We start from the raw sequence: 21426 nt of genomic DNA on the forward strand, positions 1-21426 counted from the left end.
CCAATTATAAAGTCAAAGACAAGATTTATCTGATAAATCAATGAAATACATTATAGACTTTGTTAATCTAAACAATCAGTTACAATTTATAATGATAATGAAAAACAATAACAGTGGTTCACTCGTTTCATTGGCTCAGTTCATAAAAAAAAATATTTTATTGGGACAACAACATCTCGCAGTTAAGACCATTTAAAGTAATTTTCGTCAGATATGATTACCTATATTGATTTGTTTTATGAATTGTCATTAGGTTAGTCATTTTAGATTCGCCATTGTCTTTTGTGTGTAGTTTGTTTTGTATTAGTTTTCTTGTCTTGGATTTTATTGTTCCTGTTATGTCCGGGGATTTGTTACGTGTTCCAATAAACTAAACTATGTATAATAACAATTACCGCTGAGGACAATATAAGGAACGGGAATGTCAACTATATACATGAGTGACAGAGACTGGAAATCCAATTGAATTGTGAAATTCGGGAATATTCATGAAAACGATAGTGTCGACAGTATTCAATATTAACTAGATCTTTTTAGGCTGTAAAATAATCGCATTTTGCATAATTAATTGTTGGTGAATGTACACACAATACGGGAATTAAAAAACAAATTTTTCGTTTTGTAGAATATCTAATTAGTTCCTAAAAAAATAATATCTCTTTCACAAATTTTGTGTAAAATAGTTCATAGATGTACGATGACAGAGAAAACACACACACACACACACACACACACACACAACAAATAAGCTTTTGAGATTATTGCCGAGGTCATGGTGTCGACCACGTGCCACTGTGATGAAAATTCTGAGGTAAAACACTGCTGGGATAACGTATTTACGTATTTGGCGCAATATTAAATTCGTTATTTTTATAAATAACAAAATTCACGAATATCACTTAGTGTGAATATTCATGTATAAACACATGTGATGTAAACAAGAAGTTCGCTGTACCAGTATCTAATTTAATTACCGGTTACTGACGCACAGTGGCTGTTTATAGTTTGTATCAGTTTGATATGACCTCACGTTATCTGTACGTCACTAAGATAAACACGTTCTAGTATGACATCATTTTGTTCACATCCATTTTAAATATCATGACATGCCTCGTGGGGTGAGGTGATGTTGAGCTGTAACCCGGATGTAACGGGTGACCAATACCATACATTATTAGCCGCGGTTCTTATAAACACATGCGTGAAGAACGTAAACATGTGCGTCACAGTGTGTGTAGTTATGCATTTCACTGACCCATGGCTTACAGATTTGTAGGTCTATGAATGAAACGATGATACACACAGCTGCTGATTGACAAACGTAATTGTAGCATAATCAGATCGATCAGAATTTACGTGTTTCGAAAACATGGCATAACGCAATTAATTACGCTATTGTTGTGCTTTCAACCAGCAGCTGTTTATTACTCGTCACATGGATGTGTTGATGACAGACAACAAACATGTTGTTGTTATTCCAGATATAGATTAACCCATATACTCCATTGAGTTACTTGGTCGGCGTATAAATACAAATATCTCTCTTCAAAAAAGAATGTATCAATTACAATTCCGAATCGAGTCCGAATGACGAAGTAGAGTGAGCTATTATGGAAAATGTACAATTTGTACAAAACAAATTCGATACTATATCACCCAAATCAGATGAAGACACAGGTTTCCTGTTTTTTTTTCAACTTCCAAATGAACATACACTTAACTAAACAAACGAACAAACAAACAAACAAACAAACAAACAAACAAACAAACAAATAAATAAATAAATAAATAAATAAATAAATAAATAAATAAATAAATAAATAAATAGTAAGAGCGAAAATACTACGATTTGATAAATGTGACGGTCATAAAGTGATTGGTTATTACAACAACGCCCTCATGGCGTTACCGTTGGCAATGCATGTAGCGAGGTGAATCACCTCAAGTCACGTGATATAGCTGCGACGTACTCGTAAATAAACAGAAGCAGCATGTTCATCTGGATGCAACGACGTGCTTACTCGTAAGTACTTGGTCGATTTATTTCAATTTCTGTAAATATATATATATCACAGGTAATATACTGCCCCGCCAGTAAAAAAATATGGAATCTCTGAGAAGTGCTGTCAAGGGAACACCGAGAAACAAACTCATCGAATGTGATCGTGCCTTTTTGACAATTTTGTACCTTGAAATTGGTTCAGTATTCGTTCAAGGAGTCAACGACGGAGCAGGATATAATAAATCCAGTCGTAACTTGTATTTATCAATGACTCATCGAGTCGTACCCCCCACTGCGGTATTTCTGTCACGCAGGGAGCTAATAAACGGCCGATTGGTCCCCTGGATGGGCGTGGATATGGGGCCTGTTGACTTCACCTGACTTCAACTGATTCAAACACGTGATTTGTCGTTGTGGTTCGTCTGATTTGCCGCGATAAGATTTCATCACTGCATAGTATCGTTATGAGAATTCGCGTGTGCTGTGGCGTAGGTCAACTATAATATAGGCCAGTTACACTGTAGTCCTTGAAACAGTTGATTGATGTTAATTTTTAACTTGTACGTCCTGTGGCTCGATCGGTAGCTTTCAGTTTTACTCAAAATGTAACTTGTATTAAAGTAAGTTACGTGAAGTTCAAAACTGCGATTACTTCTGTTTTTGTTGCTATGTTTTAATTATTAGTACAATGTTGATGATGACATATAGTCGACCTGTCCTTGACATAAACATATGTATTCCAATGTTGTTTTTTTTAGGTACGCAACACAAACAGAATTGCATGTTTGTTCCGCACTGACGTAGAAATCACTGTCAGAAGTTCACGCCAAGATTGATCGGTGTATCTCTTAGCAGTAGCAGTGTGAGGTAGCAGTTGTTACAATGGACAATTCTCGTGGACAGATTTTCGACAATTTAAGTGACATGCTCTGTGGGTTAGGATTTCAAAACCGATCATCACCGCAGCCAATACCAAGTAGTTCTGATACAAACCAGGATAGCACTCTACAAGGTAAAGAGGATTGTATCAACTGATACAAGTTTGTTCTTTATCAGTATCTATTGTCTTTGTGTTTACTTTTGCTTGTCAATCAAAGTACTTCATGAATAATTCATCACATATTATAATGCTGGGAGTTCATTCCAGGACGCAGCTAACTATTAAAAAAAAATGTGGAAGTTTGCTGAGGTTCTATCAAATAAATGATAAATAGGAAATAATAATTTAGGGTACTTGTTTCTATGGATATAATGACTCTGAGATTACCCTATAGTGTTATTTGGGATTTGAAATAGGCAAAATACAAAAGCTTTGGTTATGATTACAAATTCTTACTGTAATAGGACATTAATAAACTTATGAAACAAATTGAATTTGTACATGATAAAGATCTTTTCAACTTTTTATGTGTTACTTCATTGTGCTTTTATGGTGATTTGTTTGAAATTCCATTGAAATTTAAACTGAACAAAACAACTGCAAAATTAGAAATGAGACGTCGTAGCTATTGTAGTTTTTGATTACTGATTCGGTTCTTCGAATCAAATGTTCAACATCATGCAAATTCATGAACTGCTAATTAAAGTATTCGAATAGGACGCCAATATCCTGGAATGTGTTCAATATTGGTGACTATAAGTACAGATATGTTTTGGAAATGAATATACATACAGATATAGAATTCTAGAGAACAGTCTGAGATGTACCGGTATAATAATATAGTTTATATTGCTTACAAATAATACACAGATTATAGCGTTATGATATGCTTTGTTAGCGAATGATTTTGGATGGACCTCATTTGACAAATTTGTGTAACTTAACTTAATTTGGATATTGATTTTCCCAGTGAAACTAAATTCCAAGTAAAATAAAATTTTCTACAATATTCTTCACTTATTGAAATAATTCAGTTATTGGTAATTTATTTGCTGCTGAAATTTCTTACAAATAAACACAGTTGATATGTCAACATGAACCATTAGTAAAAATACAGGGCATTTTATAAAACACTACATGTATATTTTGCTGAGTGAAAAGTTCTATTAAGTGAATGACAATAAACAAATACAAATTTGGATTACATGATATTGTTTCCATGGTAACAATGACTTTGTGTTTTCACTATATCACATTAAGCCTTGAGCTAGTTTAGTGGCCATTTTGAATTGAAAAATGGTCGCAATAAACACACCATTGACATTCATAATTCAAAAACTAGTTCGGGTACACCAAGTTTTTCTTCAGATTTTCTAATAGTCAGTCGTATTTTTGGCAAAACTTCAGAAATTCCTATGTTAGAAGTGTGTATTAGCCTTATCTATCGCTGAACAAAATAATGTACACATTTTTCATAGCAAAATTGTGAATTGAGTTTTGTAAGATAATTTGTTCTTCGGTCACTTCTAGCCACAGCTTTATTAGCTCTGCTGTCATGTCACTGGAGTGGAAATATTTAGAACAGGATGTAAACAAAAACAAGGTTATTTGTTTGTCCACTGTGATGTTTACGTATCAAAATACTCAGCTGAAACAGGAGCTATTTTGACTTTCAGGTAGCTTGTTTATATTTGTTTTGTTGGGTTTAAAAAAAAACAAAAAAAAAAACAAAACAATTTTCAAGTAAAGTCAAGTATTAGATGAACCCATGTAACTTCTTTTTAACTTCATAGTTAACTAAAAGATAAATAATTTATTGAAAAGTGAAGTGAAGTGATGTGTTGCAGTTATATTGAGAGGGTTACAATATGCTCTTTTTAGTTCCACTGTCTACTAGTCGAGCGGAGCTTATCATATGAGTGATTTTCTGTCGGCGTCCGTTGTCCGTGTCAACTTTTTACTTTTTCGACTTCTTCTTGAAAACTACAAGCCTGAATGCTTTGATACTTGGTGTGTATGTACCTTGGGTAGACCTCTCTTAGATTTTGTTCATTTCATGAGGATATCTAATTTTAATGAATAATTTTGTCATTTTTGATAAAAAGTGATATTTTTGACTTCTTGTTGAAAACTGCAAGTCTGATTGCTTTAATACTATACATATTGTTCATTTTCTAATGATATTTTCAGTTCTTTAATTAAATTTAAAACTCAGACGAGAGGCTGCCTATCTAAATATTTAGTGAATGACTAAAATAAATCTTCTTTCCTGTTGCATCAGAACAGAGATTGAAATTAGAAATAATAGTTATAGTACAACGTCAAGAGTCACTATATATCATTTTTGGTACATCATATGTGTCTATTGCATGTGTTGGTTTTAGAACATGTGTTAAAAAATATTCTCAGTCTGACTCATGGTAAGTAACTATATCTTCCTGTCAATGGATAGTTGTGTCCTTCTAAGCTGTCAATGCAGTGAGTCAAATGCTTGCAATTTTGATAATTGAGTGATGTAATCATTAGAATTTACAGTGGTTTCTACTTTGGCAATCAGAACTGTCACTAATCTCATAATGTGTTTTGGTTTCATATGTGCATTCTGGTCGTGTGAATCATCATGGAATTCTTTATTATGATTTATTTAGTGCAAATGTTCATTCTGTATTATTTATAAATAAATGATCAGTCTGCGTGGGGTTATAGAAGGTCCATGCAATGTCTGTTGCCATATTTCCACCTACAGAGTCAAATAAACATTAAATGAATTTATTACTGGTTTGTTTGATTGTTATCTGTTCAGTATTTACGTGACTTTTTGATGCACACTTTCAGATTTCAGGGATTCACAGCCTTTGATGAGTTTAGAAAAGATTCTAAGAATCATGTGACAAAGGTCACTTTCCTGTCATTACTAATAGAGCTGTCATAGCAAGTGAGGTTGTTTTCTAACTTTTTTGCCAAGGACGGTAATATTTTTCTGAGAGTCTATAATTTGGGTTTAGTATATATTTTTCAGTTGCTCTCATTGTGAAAGTTTTATTAGGAGCTTGGGGACTGGCATTTCCCACAATTCATGCATAATCATTCCATTACCGGTAATTATTTCATATAATTGTCCCAAGATCACAATAAAGCAATCGAAGGTGATATCGGTGCAACATCAACCTTTTCATCACCAGACTTTCTCGCCCAAATTTGTCTGCTCTTTCTTTCTTATATTCTTCAATATTTTAGTAATGAATTTTGGAGCCAACAGACAAAATTTGAGTCAATTTTCAATTTTCGCTCAAAACATTTGACTACTTTTGTTCCAATCTTCTGAAGGAAAGTGCAGACTATAAACAGGACTATTTTGTGAATTTGTGGTGAAAAGGTTAATGTATAAATTATGATTGTGTCAAAGTGATTTTTGGTTAATTGCAATTTGGTAAATTCTTCTAGATTAGCAGATGCCTTTACTGACTGGTACAGCCTTAGTCATGCAGCTCCTACCCCTTGACAATTAAGAGTTACTATTTTGTGTTCTAATTATGTTTCATTATTTCTATAACTGTTGTTGTATTCAGCCATAAAAGTGTATCTAGTAACATACTACTAACCATTGTGTACTCTACACAGGTGCAATATTTTCCACTGTGTGTGTTTATTCAGCTTCCTGACATGACATGCTTACTACTAAAATTTAATACCTGGGGCCTGACATGCATTAAGTATAGTTGCACAACCTTGAAAGCATGACGGCAAATAAACTTTAGCTACAAATGCTTATTGGCAGCTTTTTAGAGTTCATAAACTATGTATGTAGTTTTGTTTCTGGTTTGAGTGAAGCAGACATAGGCAGTAGAATAAGATCATTTAGTTTACCACGTACAACAGAAGTTTTTATGGCATTCCATAGCTAAATACTTCTGTGATTACTAACATGGAATGTGAATATTAACTGTTTCTTTTCTTTTCTGTTTTCATTTGCAACTACAGGAAATGACTGTTATGTTGTATTAAATGAAGGAGTGAATACTTTTGCATCAAACGAACAACAGCCACTTCTGTATCAGGACAGGAGATCTCCGCCATTGCCTCCAAAGGCGAAATCACAGAAAAAAAATCTTCCTATGAGTCCATCGTCTGGCTCCACACGTTGGTATGATGACAGGCCTCAAGAAGCACGAGTTCCGGATCCATTCCCAGAATTAGGAATGCTGTCCGGCAGTTATACTGACCTTGATAAAAGGGTATGTATAGATATACGTGATTCACTTAAATACTCACTTATGTTTTTAGTATGATATCCAAAACGTCATTTTCAGGCAGTATATGAACAAAACTTGAGTGAATAGGAAAATATGATTGAAAGAAAAATTAACCAAAAAAACTATTACTCCATCTGTATTACTTCTTTATCGATGAAGCCCAACAAAATGGTTGTTCTCCCATGATGCATTTCCCTTTAACTATCCGCCCAACTTCTTCAGTAAACAATCAAATGCATCATGGGAGTACTGTGATGCACCATGGGAATACTGAAGTTTATTGAAGTTGTACTCAAAGATCAATCTGATATTCTTATTAGCATTTGGGATGATTGTGTTTCATTATTAATGTGATGAATATGTAGAAATTGCTAAAAATATTTAAAGATTTTTTCTGCCCTTTTTTTTCATATTCTTCAATATTTCTGGAAATAAACCCTAATTTTGAAGACAAAATTTGGCTATTTTTGTCCCAATCTTTTGAAGGAAAATGCAGACTGTACAACTATTTTGTGAATTTGTGATAAAAAGAGAAACTAGTGGTGAAAAGGTTAAATCATGAATCTCTTTTTTCAATCATCAAAACTTATATATTCATTTGACCAGCACTCTCGAAAAAATTCTTTTGTATATGGTGCATACCCGTTATTCCAATGAAATTCTGTAAAATTTGTACATTCAGCAGAAAATTCTAAAAATAATACAAACTGTTTCAGGCATTGTAATAGTTTGCATGCTATGCTTATATTGTAGCAAATCCCAGAGCTTAGATTATCCTAGACGACAGTCTGTATAACCTCCAGGCATCCATTAAACTCACACTAATCTCGGATGATGCATCCGGCAACAACACAGTACATCAGTTTGTTAATATGCTTTATGCATTTTTCAGTCAAAGCCTTTATTAATATTATTCGGATTTTAGTTGTTGAAAAAATTTTGTTTGCATGAATTAGAGTACATAATACGAAATAACAGTTTAATTTTCCAGTACACATGCTTATTGTTCTTTGAGCACCAAAATGGTTTGGTGCAACATTTTGCACATTTTGGGTATTTTTCTAAAATTCTCTCTTCAATTTTGGATTAAATGAACATGATTTCTCATTGGATGTAAGTATTAATCAAAATTTTGAAAAAAAAATGGCAAAGTATTTTTTGGCGGTTAAGGTTAAAGGTCACTCTGCTTTATATCTCATTCATTTACTTTGCTGCTAGGATAATATGCAATCTAAACATAACATAAATGCTGCTCAGTTAATTGTTAACAAGGTGAGTTCAAATTTTGATAGACCACTTCATTCTTTGTTTAGTTAAACGTAGTGGTTACGTGTAGTTTGTGTCTTTGTTGGGCGATTATTAGTTCCCATTCAGATTGAATTCTGTACGTGCATCCATGCATACATCCATGCATGCATCCGGACCTGTATCTTAGACATGCCTGGACCAATTACATTCAAACTTCACACATACATCATACATGATATTATACATATGCACATCAATTTGTTTCACAATCTGATTCAAGATGGCCAAATGGCAGCCATTTTTCTGCTGAAAAAAATCAAGCATTTCTGGCATTCCGGAACTGGATCTCAGCTGTTTACAGATGGATTTTGTTTAAACATGGTACATACATTGGACATTATAGGACCTTATGCACATCATTTTGTTTTTCAGTTCGGATTCAAAATGGCAGACAGGCGGCCATTTTGTTTTAATAAATGCGGTTCTAGAGCCATATCTCTCACTGATTATGTTCAAATTTCATATTCATTATGCATCATGTCATAGATATACAAATGTAATGGTTTGATGATCTGATTCAAAATGGCCGAATGGTGGCCATTTTTTTGCTAAAAAATCATTAAAAAATCGAACATTGCTGGCATTCCAGAACTGGATCTTGGTCTTTTGTAGTTGGATTTTGATCAAACTTGGTACATAAATTACCGGTAGACATTATGGGTCCCTGATGCGCTTCATTTTGTTTTTCAGATTGGATTGAAAATGGCTGACTGGTGGCTATTTTGTTTTAATGAATGCGGCTCTGACATGCTTTGACTGATTATGTTCAATTTTTCTATATTCATTATACATCATGTCATAGATATAAGGATGTATTGGTTTCACTATCTAATTCAAAATGGCCAACCGGTGGCCATTTTGTTTTAATTAATGCTGTTCCAAAGCAATACATATATCTCTCAATATGGACAAGTACACACTTGACAATCAGATACAAGATGACTGAATTTCAATTATTTTAATGTTAAAAAAATCATCAAAATCAAGCATCATCTTCTGGATCCATATCTCTGACATGTTTATGTTCCAACTATATTACTGTAAACAAAACAATATATTATAAATTTTATAACTACATGTACATGTAACAGGGACTGTGCCATGCATGGCTTTGTTTATTACATGTTTTTAACTGTTTATTAGTTGTGCAGACCAATTTTCATCGGATATTTGTGTTTCATCTCAGAAAAAGTAATCATAATCAAGAAATTGAAAATGGTAGACATTCTCATCTCATAACTCCATTAGAATATGTACATGTAATTGAAAATGAGTTATATCTTAATATATTACCCTAATTATCAGCCTAATAGGCAAAAATTATTATTAAATATAGAATTCTCAACTGGAGTAACAGATGGTTTTCAGATGTTTGAGTACTTGTTGAGTAACAGCAAGACCATATTATTAAACTTATTTATAATTAGAAACAAAAACTAGACTTAGTTATTCATACTTAATTTATTGTGTTTTATTTATTTATTGAATGTTGTTTTGCAAAAAAATTGTTTTTATTATATTTCTATTATTATTAAAAAACATCTTTTGATGAAGATAAAAAGTGAGCCAGGATATGTTTGTATTGGTTGTCATTTTAATTTTTCATGTTTTGCATAATTACACTTTTATATATGCTCACGATCATTCCTATTGTTCTGTTTAACCCTTTTTAAATGCCAAAGTCAACTTTTGTCACCTTTCACGAAATAGTTCTATATACCGTCTGTGCATATTAATTGGGTAATTTGCATATTATTAACCTTTTTTGAATGCCAAAGTAAACTTTTGTCACCTTTCACGAAATAGTTCTATATACCGTCTGTGCATATTAATTGGGAAATTTGCATATGGGTAAAATATGAATTACATGAGGCATTTTTTTCTGCCAGAATTAACAAATCAGCTTTTCACTGGAAGCAACTCCCATTCATTTCTTGGCAGAGTTCTAGTCTAGCCGAACAGTTCGAACTGTGTTGTGTTGGCATCTTTTCAGTTTCAGCATCCCAGGTAGCCAACTGAGGGATCCATGCATTGGTTCGTTTACACATGAAACTACAACGTATTTAAAGTGAACATGAAATTTATAGTATTACTAACGTGACACCTTTCTAATTTAAACATCACCAGCCTGCTTACAGGAAAGACAGCTTAATTTGACTGTGCATCATTATTGATAAATTTCTCATCATTTTATTTCATGAGTTGAGTACACCGATTTGATGAGTTGACAGGAAATGAGTTTACTTCAATAATACTCTGAATCTGATTGTCGTAGATTACAGATAAGGTCAGCTGTCTTCTCCCACTTCAGTAATCGTAATTCCAAATTGATGAAATGTTTTGGACATGGAAATAATAATATTGACTCTACATAATCCTCAACTCACTTTATGCAATCTGTAGCTTTATATTTTAAATCATTTATTGTAATTATCTTCTTCTTTTTACATCTACGTAACCAGTCGCTTATTAAATTGATTGTTCGCTCGCTTGCCATGCTCTCAACAATGAAGAAATTTCTAGCAGTAACAAGTATTTTGCCATAAAATCGTAAATTATTAGCAACAAAATAAAAAAATATTTATAGTTTATGGTACTCGTAATGCATGTATCAATTTTATTCAGTGAATAAAGTTTTTGATACGATGGCTATTAAATAAGTCAATTATTGACTCTGACATGAACAGTGTGGATTCTTGGTCAAGTTTATTGTTGGCATGTGTCGCATGTACATTTTTGTTAAAAATGTCTTCTTGAAGTGGTGAGAATACATTTTTTCTGATCATCTTCAAAATTTGAAATCTTATCAATCACTGTCAAATATCAATTAAGTTCAATTTCGAGTTAACTGGCATGTATAATTTACAAGATGTACATACACATTTGGCTTAAATAAAACCTTTGTTAGAAATAGAAATATTAATTTAAAATGCATGGAATGAAGGTTGCAGGTCATGAGAAGCAGATGTTAGTAACAGTAATAATCTCTTCAAGGTGTACTCATACTCCATTTATATATACTCACAGGATCAAGTAATCTCAAATAATAAGTTTATATCCATTTTGAATGCTTATTATTTAATATCTGGATTCTCAACAGCCAAGATGTAATAGTCATGCAGTTTTAGTGACCTTAGCTGATCTCTCTGGAGGCAGTGTTGTGTCTAATAAATAAATAAAGTTACATACTTGCTGATATATGTATATAAACCCGTTTAACGATGCCCCCACAACATGCATGTTAATTACCAGCTGTCGGCGAATACACAATTACAGATGAAAACATCAATCCTAATAATACTTGATCTCCATGGCTCTCCAGAGGAGTTGTATCATGTGATACACACACATTTTTTTTTTCTTCACATATAATATATATTGTTTACATATACATAGTGTAATAATAAAGTAAAGAATTATGTTTTATGTATTTTAACACTGAATGTACTTTCTTTTCTGATGTGTTTAGCCATTTCTAATGAGGATTTACAATGAAGACGGCAGCGTGCGGACAGTGACTGTGGAGAAGGATTACTTAGCAAGGGAAGTGTGCTACCTCATGGTACTGAAGAACCACAGTATTGATGATAAAAACTGGGTCTTAGTTGAGCAGCTTACAGATCTTAAACTTGGTAAGTGATGCTTATTTACACTTTCACCTTATCCCCTAATAGTTTGTCTTTATTTTTGATTTTTTACTCAGATGCATTCTGATTTGATTTTTACCTTAATATATATTGTTTAAAGGGCGGTAGTCGCGCGAGATATACATGTATGGGTCTCATATAAACAAAGATGGCGCCTTTGACTGTTGCGTAGATCAACAAGTACAAACTGAGACATTATCAAGCTTTTAATTAGGTATTATTTTAGGTGATTGGAAGGTATCGAAGGAGTCACCGATGGTAATTAGTACCAGTTGCGTACAGGTCAAACCTCGTACTTGTGATTTCCATTTATAGTAGAGCACATTGGATTGTGAGAAAATCAATTCTTATCAACACAAATATCCGACTTGCGCAGCTCGATGACTATTTCCCTTTAATGTGATTTGCCTTTAATAGCCGCGTCATTAGTAATAACAAAAGTGAAAAGATATAACTAGCAATTGATGTCTGTAATAATTTATGTAATAAACTGTTTCTGATTTTGTGCAAACAACTGCCAGTGTGTGGTCACTGTATGTGAGGGGATTCATCTGTCAACTGAGGGAGAATGTGTACGGTCTCCACTGTTTATGAGATTTTAGTTGGTCTTTTTATTGTATTTGAAAAAGAAATATCCTGGTGGTATTGTAGCACAGTTTGACCTATTAAAATGAACCACTACACAATACAATATTGCTACATGTACAGTCTGCCCAGTCTGTCATATCCATGTGAATATAATGTTACTACTGACAAAAATAAAAAAATTGAAGACAGTATGAATGATCAAAACAAAAGAAAAAAATTTTTTAAAATAGAAGCAGACTTGAAATAAATGTTGGAAAATCAGGTTAACATTTCCCATTACGCTTGGCTCTTTGTTGAATGAGAATATATATCTAGTAAACAAACATAGCTGCGTTGTCATGTTTGAATATTTATGTTCACAAGGTGTCTGTTGCAAGGCTGACAATTTGACATGTCCAGAAATAACTAAGATATTTTATTTTTATTTTTATATGAGAAAAGGCTCTTGTGTTTTTATTTTACTTTGGGTCAATATTAATGACAGCAGACAAGCAAAACTTTTGTTCTAATTTTTGAAAATCATGTGTCGTGTTAGGAATTTATCAATAATTTACCAATTTTGAAGTGCATCATGTTATTTCATGTTTGATCAATTTTTACAAAAGGAATGATGATTAAAAGTATGTATTATGTCCAGTAACGTGGTATTTTATTAGTTGTTCCCGTGAGTTTGCCCTTAATTTGAACTCTTACTTTGATGATGTAGTTGAAAAGTGAAATACTGTGAGAAAATATAGTTTAGTCGACAGTAGATTTTTTCCAGACATCCAGTGTCAGTGTCTATAATATTCATAAACTGCCTATTGTCATGACTATTGCCATCGGTAGCCATTTTGTTTTAGTGCCATATTTTTTAAACTTGTTAACTCAAGGGACTATGTAATGCAATTACTTGGTAATAGTTACATCAAACGGGTAATCAAAGATATTGGTTTATTAGTAATAAACATTGTCAATAATATAAGTATCTTCTGATGCTTAAATATGTTGCAGTATTAGTTATTTTTTATTATTTTAACAATTAACCTATTATTGCATTATTGGTTGAATTCATATTAAGTTAGTTGTTGATCATTACACCAGGGATTTTTTTTAAACAAGGGAACAGGGGCGCAGCGCCCTCATGCCATGGTCATGCGCTCCCTTACCCTGGGGAGCAGATCCTCCGGCAACCATAAAATTCTGATTGACCAGAGATCACATGTGGCCAGTCTTCAACTGTGACATGTCTGATAGTAATTTTGGCCCTAAGGAAGCCATATAATGCTCCATTTTAACTTAGAATTATCAAAAACTCCTGTCTGATAGTAATTTTGGCCCTAAGGAAGCCATATAATGCTCCATTTTAACTTAGAATTATCAAAAACTCCAAACCCTGGTAGGGAGAACCCTATCTCCCTCACTTAGTGGGGCCGCTGAACTGCAGTGCTCCCTCTTGCAGTTTTTTTCTAGAAAAACCCTGATTACACTAATGGTAAATGATAGGTATTACATTAACAGTTGGTTATTACATTATTGATTGCTACATATGCCTCTTTGATTTGTTGCTCAATTTTTGATGAAACACAGCAAAATTTAGTTTTATTAGCAGAGTCAGGCACTGTTTTGTTTGTTTTTACTGTTGTGAAATTAGGCTGAGAAAGTGTCGCACTTGTCTGATTTGTTGTGAGGATAATATGAGGTTATTATGAGGATACTGAAAAGTGTTCACAAAGACAGTACCGCGGGAGTATAGACCGATGCGCAGTGTAAGTCGTTGTGATGGCGTACTGTCTGAGTAATAACCTTATTATTATACATCTTTTCCTCCCATGGATACGCCATGGGAATGCTGAAATCCAAAAAGTTTAGAACAGATTTAGTGAACGAGTCCGGTCAAACCGTGGGGGCTGCCATGTTTGTTTTTATTATTAGAGGACGCTCACGCACGTAATGATTCCATGTTTGGAATTCGCATTTCCTATTATGGTAGGATGAAAATGCCCAGTGCAATACCGCAAAATTACGACATGCTATAACTTATGGCGTAACATTGACAGATGTATAACAATGATATTTATTACATAGACTTGTGACTAATATGGCTTTGACATTATGGGACCTTGATGCAAATAATTTTGTTTTTCAGATAACATTCAAAATAGCTGACTGGCGGCCATTTTGTTTTAATGAATGGGCTTCTAGACTCATATCTCCGACTTATTTTGACTAATTATGTTCAAATTTAAAATATTCATTATACATAATGTCATAGATAGACAGATATATTGGTTTGACGATCCTATTCAAATTGGCCAAATGGTGGTCATTTTTGTGCTAAAAAATCATCAAATATCAAGCATTTCTGGCATTTATGGATGGATTTCGTTCAAACTTGGTACATACATTAGACATTACGGGTTCCTTATGCACATCATTTTATTTTTCAGATCAGATTCAAAATGGCTGTCTGGCGGCCATTTTGTTTTAATGAATTGGTTTCCAGACCCATATGTCTGACTTGTTTTGACTGATTATGTTCAAATTTTTAATATTTATTATACATCATGTCATAGATATACGGATATATTGGTTTGACGATCCTTTTCAAAGTGGCCAAACAGTGGCTATTTTTGTGCTAAAAAAATCCTCAAATATCAAGCATTTCTTGCATTTATGGATGGATTTTGTTCAAACTTATAACATACATTAGACATTACAGGTTCCTGATGCACGTCATTTTATTTTTCAGATTGGATTCAAAATGGCTGACTGGCGGCCATTTTGTTTTTATTGGTTGGGCTTCTAGAGCCATATCTCTTAAATGCTTTGACTGATTATATTCAAATTTTATATATTCGTTATACCGTACATCATGTTATATATATATATATATATACATGTATTTAAAATGGCTGATTTTGCATGCTGTTCCAGAGCAATATCTCTCAATATGAACAAGAACTCGTTTGACGATCAGATACAAATGTCAATCATTTTAATGTTAAAAAAAATCATATTCCTGACATGGTTATATTCCAGCTATATTACGGTATTATAAACAAAACTATATATCTTAAAGTGAAAGTCAAGGCTAACAACATAATACTCCTCGATGGAAGAGCTCGGCAAATGTAAGAACATGCAATTTACAGTTTTTTTATATCACTTCTCATTCTCTAGATATTCAATATTTCATCAATTTATGTAGACCTCCATCTCGATTCTTCAGCAAAGGATTATGGGTAAAGTATGACATCATAGAGTCTGTTGTCAGAAATGGAAAAAATTATTAAAAAGTTGAACTTTAAATTGACTGAAAGTTTAGAACAGGGTAGCATACATGTACTGGTGCCAAACATGCTTATAAAATAGTTATCATGGAAACAAAACTGAAAATATTTATTTTTATGTTTTTCTACCAAATGCTCAAATATCCTTATATTGTATACAATTTACCGATGTGAGTAGGTTATATAGGTGATATATTACTTAAAGGCCATAAAAAGTGGACAAAAAAGTGTCATTCTATATTTCACAACGAAAATAACGATTTTTATTTTTTTAACGTTTTTGGCAATATCTTCACTTTATGTGTATTTGTAACATTCTAATTTACATTACTATAATCAAATACAAGAGTTATATGCATAACGAAAATTTTAACTAATTCGCATCAGTATTTCCCATGTTATAGATGAAATCATTTTCTCAATTTCTGACAACAGACTCTGTGATGTCATACTTTACCCATGATCCTTTGCTTGAGAATCAAGATGGCTGACTACATAATATTGATGAAATGTTGAATATTTATAGAATGAAAAGTGATATAAAAAAGTGTAAATTGCATTCTCCTACATTTGTGGAGCTTTTTCTTGGGGGGTCATTGTGTTGTTGGGCTTAATTTAACTAACGGGGACTGTGCCATGCATGCTTGTTTTTTCTTATTTGCATTTTATTGATAGAAAACATCAATATTAATTCCACAGCAAATGAATAGGTGCCTGTGTAGGCCTAACCTTTTGATTTCCTCACGAAATATGGTGATTAAATGCATGTAAAATAACGAAGGAGTCTGATCTGGCCTCCAGCACTGAAACGGATTTGGAAGGCACAGACAGAGATTGATGAGCCTAATATTCACTTCATCTTTCATAAATTTTCATTTTGCATATCTAGTATCCTAGCAACCAGGTTACTTTGACAGGTTTTGCTATCATCTCAAATGTTACCTTGTACGTAACATGGAAGTGAGTAGTAGTTTAGTTGTGTAATGGACATTAAAAGGATATACTTGTTAGTGATTCATGACAGCGAAAATGATTGACATTTACACAAGTGTATAATACCGAATAGTTTGAGGTGTTGTGATAAATTAAATCAATCATTAGTTAAACACACTGACATTTGACATTATATAGCTCAGAGTTGATACTGTTATTTTTATCTTTTTTGAAATAAAAATAGAGACAATTTTGAGATGGGGGCTGGATGAAATGTCATCCACAGTGTTGTATTCTGTAATAATCTATTCTGTGGTCACGTTTTTCGTGTATAATATAATAGGCCATATGTCTCCTGTATCAGTGCATAGTTATGATATATATGTCATATAACAACATATAACATATAACAATGATTTGGTTCAGGGCCATCTTTTATTTTAATCAGTACAGTGGTCTATGCATGGTAATGTAAAATATTTTATTTTAGCTGGAATTCCTTTTTTTCTGAAAAGACTTTTTAGGTGTTTATTTTCACTGATTGTTGATGAGTTGAAGGAAAAAAAAAAGTATATTTGCTGGATTTTATTTTCACTGACTTACCCCCTCAGCAAAAATAGCGAAAATAAATTCCAAATGAAAATTAAGTATTTTACAGTACATCAAATTTCATATAGGCAAACAATATATTATTTGTACTTTGTATCCAACCCATAATGAACACACGTTGCTTTACGTTTACTCGTCATCGTTCGTACATTAAAGGGTGATTTTAATAAACACTTGCTACTTCAAAAATCCATGCAAAAAGAATTTTACGTACATTTTACTCACGGGGTCTCATGGTGAATTGTGACACACGGAATGTTGGTTGAATTTCAAAATTCAAATATGTAGTCATGAGCTTGACATTGTCATTTTGAAACAGGGAATCTGCCTATTTGCTAAAACACATATTTACTTTGATGCTGTTTATTGCATAAATATAAAGCGACAACTTGAGAATCTGACATAAATTGTTTTTCAACAGGTGTGAATAGTTTAACAAGTGTTATGGACTTGCATCATATCGTTAATTTTTGAGATTTAAGGGGAAAAAAGGAGGTACTGGTAGTTATTCCAAAGTTTGAACTCAAGTTGGAAGAGCATTGGTTTGGCGCGTTATCAAATGTATATTGAATTAGTAATCCATGCAATATACATTTTATCAGTTACGAATATTGATCGTTGCTTTATCTTAATTAATAAAATGGATGTGGGCGAGCTGGATATGAATAATTAATTAATTAGTGTTCTGTGTCTGATTCAATCAGTTTGTTGTCCATAGATCAATATTTGGGGGGGGGGGGAGGTTAATTTGTGTAGGATTGAAGTTGGTATGCCCTGTATTAAAGCATATGATTCATGAGATATGGATTTGTGGTCAGTTTTATCTTACTAGTATATCTGTATGTTGTAACCTCATCCATCATTTTATAACGGGTTCCATAAAATGAGATTCAGGGACATATGTTGAGTGAGATTGTAATACTGTCAGGATGAATCTATTGAGAAAGTACAATTCTTGGTAGATTCTGATTAGAAATTCATTGTTGAGTGAGTTTCTGAACAGAACTGTTTTGTAATAATCTTCAGTAAGAATTCTTGCTAGATCCTGTTCAGAATTTCTCATGAACAAGACTCTGATCAGAAAATTGACAGAATCTAGCGAAAATCATAATCAAATGCTGGAGAGCATACAATGTAGTTTATTTCAACTAATTCTTTCTAATCTTTAAAGTTTGTATTGATAATTAACCTAATTGTCAGCTATTAACATTGTATTTTATAATGATTATGGTGATTACAAAAATTAGTCAAATCTGTAGAGTGAATTTCAAGGACGTCCGTGACAAAGTATGTAACTGTATAGTTATACACTCCGGCAGCTGGTAGCTGCATTCTACATGAAAAAAATAATTGACAGTATAAGTTCAACATGGTTTATTGCTCTAACAGTGTAAGCTCTCGCCTGAATTAATGCATGGTATCATTAACATAATAGAAAACAAAATAACAAGGAGTAATTCTGTGTAAATCCATTGCGGCTTATCAGTGTATATGTAAAACTGCTCAATTTACCTGTGTTATAACCAAGGAATCCTTTTTGTTATTTCTGTGTGATGTATGATCGATGTGTCAGCATGGAATCAAGTAGGGGCAACATGCTGTAAGTATTAGATTGATAAATTCATACAGCTGAATATTGTTAAAGCTCAAAGTGTGATCTTTAGGGTCAGTCTTATATCTATCTAATAAATATAATAATTTATTCATATTTTGAACAAATCTATGATGACATAGAGTAATAAATTAATTAATAATATACAGTATATGAGAAATTGAGAATGGATTTTGAAATATTTAGAGGTTTTACTACAGCAGGCTGCATGGTATAAATTCAGACAGTGTAACAGCTGTATAGTATAGTCTGGGATTAGGAACATTTCGCTTTTCATTGGAATTTAACATTTCTAAGATTTTAGGGAGAACTTGATTCTTCAATGCTGTGTATGTTTATGTCAAACCTGTAATGTATGGGCATGCACTGATGAGATTTATCTTTCCAAGTACCAACCTCTTTATTTTTATCCTTTGAGTGCCAGATATTTTTTTCCCGCTCAAAATTCTGTGCAAATATTTTCACATTTTGTAAAATTTTCATTTTGAACCATTATATTGTTCTAATTCAAATGCTTATTGTTTTTTATCGAAAGTTTTATCAATTTTTATCAACATTTCATGTGGAGAGAAGCGGACTGTATAAAATACTTTTGTAGATGTATGCACCAAAAGTTGACAATAATGCTCAAAGGTTTTATACTTGTTTTGTTGTTTTGTTGCACATATTTTTTGTTTGCGGTTGTGACACTTTATTAACCTTTTCACCACCAGTTTCTTCTTTTCATCAAGAATTCACAAAATAGTCCCGGTTAGAGTCTGCACTTTCTTTCAAAAAATATCTGTGTTTTTATTCTGAAATTTGAAAGTATACAACTATACTGCAGACTTAAGTAAATTAATCACCCATGAATTCATTGCATCCATGAGTTTCACCACGCTTTCCTCAACACACTTTCCTCAACCTAAACATAAAAAAATGTCAATGTAAAATCTCCATAGATTTGCACAACGAAGTTTAAAACTATGATGTCAGTACCTGGTTGAGAATTTTCTACAGGGTTTGGTCACAACTTTGGGAAATTATGAGTTGTGAAAGATGGCAAAAGTTTGCGCTCAAAGGGTTAACTACCCAATACAATAAGTAATAAAAATGATATTGAAGATGAACATCACTTCCTCATAATATGCCCAGTATATAGTAAAGAGAGGGTCGTTTTATACAATGAAGCTGAAAAGATTATTCCTGACTTTACTAATCTCACACCTGAAAATAAATTCATAAAAAATAATGTCAAATAATAACTTAGCAATTCCTCTGGCACAATATCTGAAATACAGCTTTGCTATTAGACAGCAGCACCTACTTAGTCATTGACTTTTTTTTTTACACCTATTCATTGGGTTTTTGTTTTTATATTCAGTTTATAGTTTTTTGTTGGTGTTTCATTTTACTTTATTATATATTTCCGTTACTAACTTCAATTTAATCTGTTTTTAGTTGTCTTTAAACTATTAGCCATTGTAATTTGATTAATTTGTATCTGTAATTTTTGTTGTTGTTGTAACCTTTAACCTCCTTCAGTAGGTTGTTATGAGTTAATAAATTGTTGTTGTTGTTACATGAATAAGATATATGTATATTCCCATTTTACTAATATTTTCTACAATGAAATCATGTTGTGAAATCTACTATTACAACTGCATGGAGTCAGTATGCAGAGTCTTTGTAAATGTCTCAATTCATTCAGATCATTCAAGAGTTTAATTTGCTTCAGTTTTATCACCCTGGATACACTACTCGTATGTGTTCTATACATTGAATGGGACAGTATGGAGCCACATTGTACAACGCTAATGGTGTACGTGTAAACATATTCCAATGCCAGGAAATGTCTTCAATCTTGTGGTAGTAGTTATGCTCATGGATATGGGTCAGTGTTTTTTCTTTTTTTTAGCTTGTTGATATGACCTTAGTTTGACATCTTTTTTGTGTATTCATTCTTGACATCTATACCGTTGATTTCTTTCACAGTATGCATTGAACTATTTTGAAATGAGGAACAATCGGGTGTTGATTATACCGAGTTGTGAATATAAAACAATTATTGAATACACGTATCAGTCGTGTGTTATTGACGCTGATCACTAGCTCGCATGTATAAATAAAGAAACCATAAAGTACATTGAACAGTGTTACAATATAAGGAATACATTATAAACTACATGTGCCATATTCGTACATATTGTAAATTGTAAAAACTTTGTTAATTTGTTAACCAAAAAAAAAAATGTCACATTCTCCTTATGGTATTAATAAAGAATTCTATTTTATATGTTTTCATATTAGCATATGTTGTGCATTTAAGGTTAATTTTTCATT

At 32.6% G+C, this 21426-nt stretch overlaps 1 protein-coding gene across 3 annotated transcripts in view; it reads left to right on the top strand.

Annotated features, from left to right (window-relative positions):
• The first annotated feature begins 1920 nt into the window (after positions 1-1920).
• Positions 1921-21426, top strand: part of LOC102809333 (growth factor receptor-bound protein 14-like) — a 66310-nt gene continuing 46804 nt past the window's right edge. For 2 of the 3 annotated variants that reach the window (XM_006815349.3, XM_085501154.1), the window contains exons 1-4: positions 1921-2023; positions 2761-3014; positions 6864-7117; positions 11913-12075. In XM_006815349.3, coding sequence (XP_006815412.2) covers positions 2885-3014; positions 6864-7117; positions 11913-12075 — 547 coding nt within the window. In that variant the 5' untranslated portion in view covers positions 1921-2023; positions 2761-2884. Of the gene's footprint in view, positions 2024-2345; positions 2623-2760; positions 3015-6863; positions 7118-11912; positions 12076-21426 lie in introns of those variants that run through there. The other variant, XM_085501153.1, reaches the window with a different exon arrangement.

The sequence above is a fragment of the Saccoglossus kowalevskii genome, chromosome 7, assembly GCF_978046115.1.
Source record: "Saccoglossus kowalevskii chromosome 7, keSacKowa6.1, whole genome shotgun sequence".
NCBI classification, from domain to species: Eukaryota; Metazoa; Hemichordata; class Enteropneusta; family Harrimaniidae; genus Saccoglossus; species Saccoglossus kowalevskii.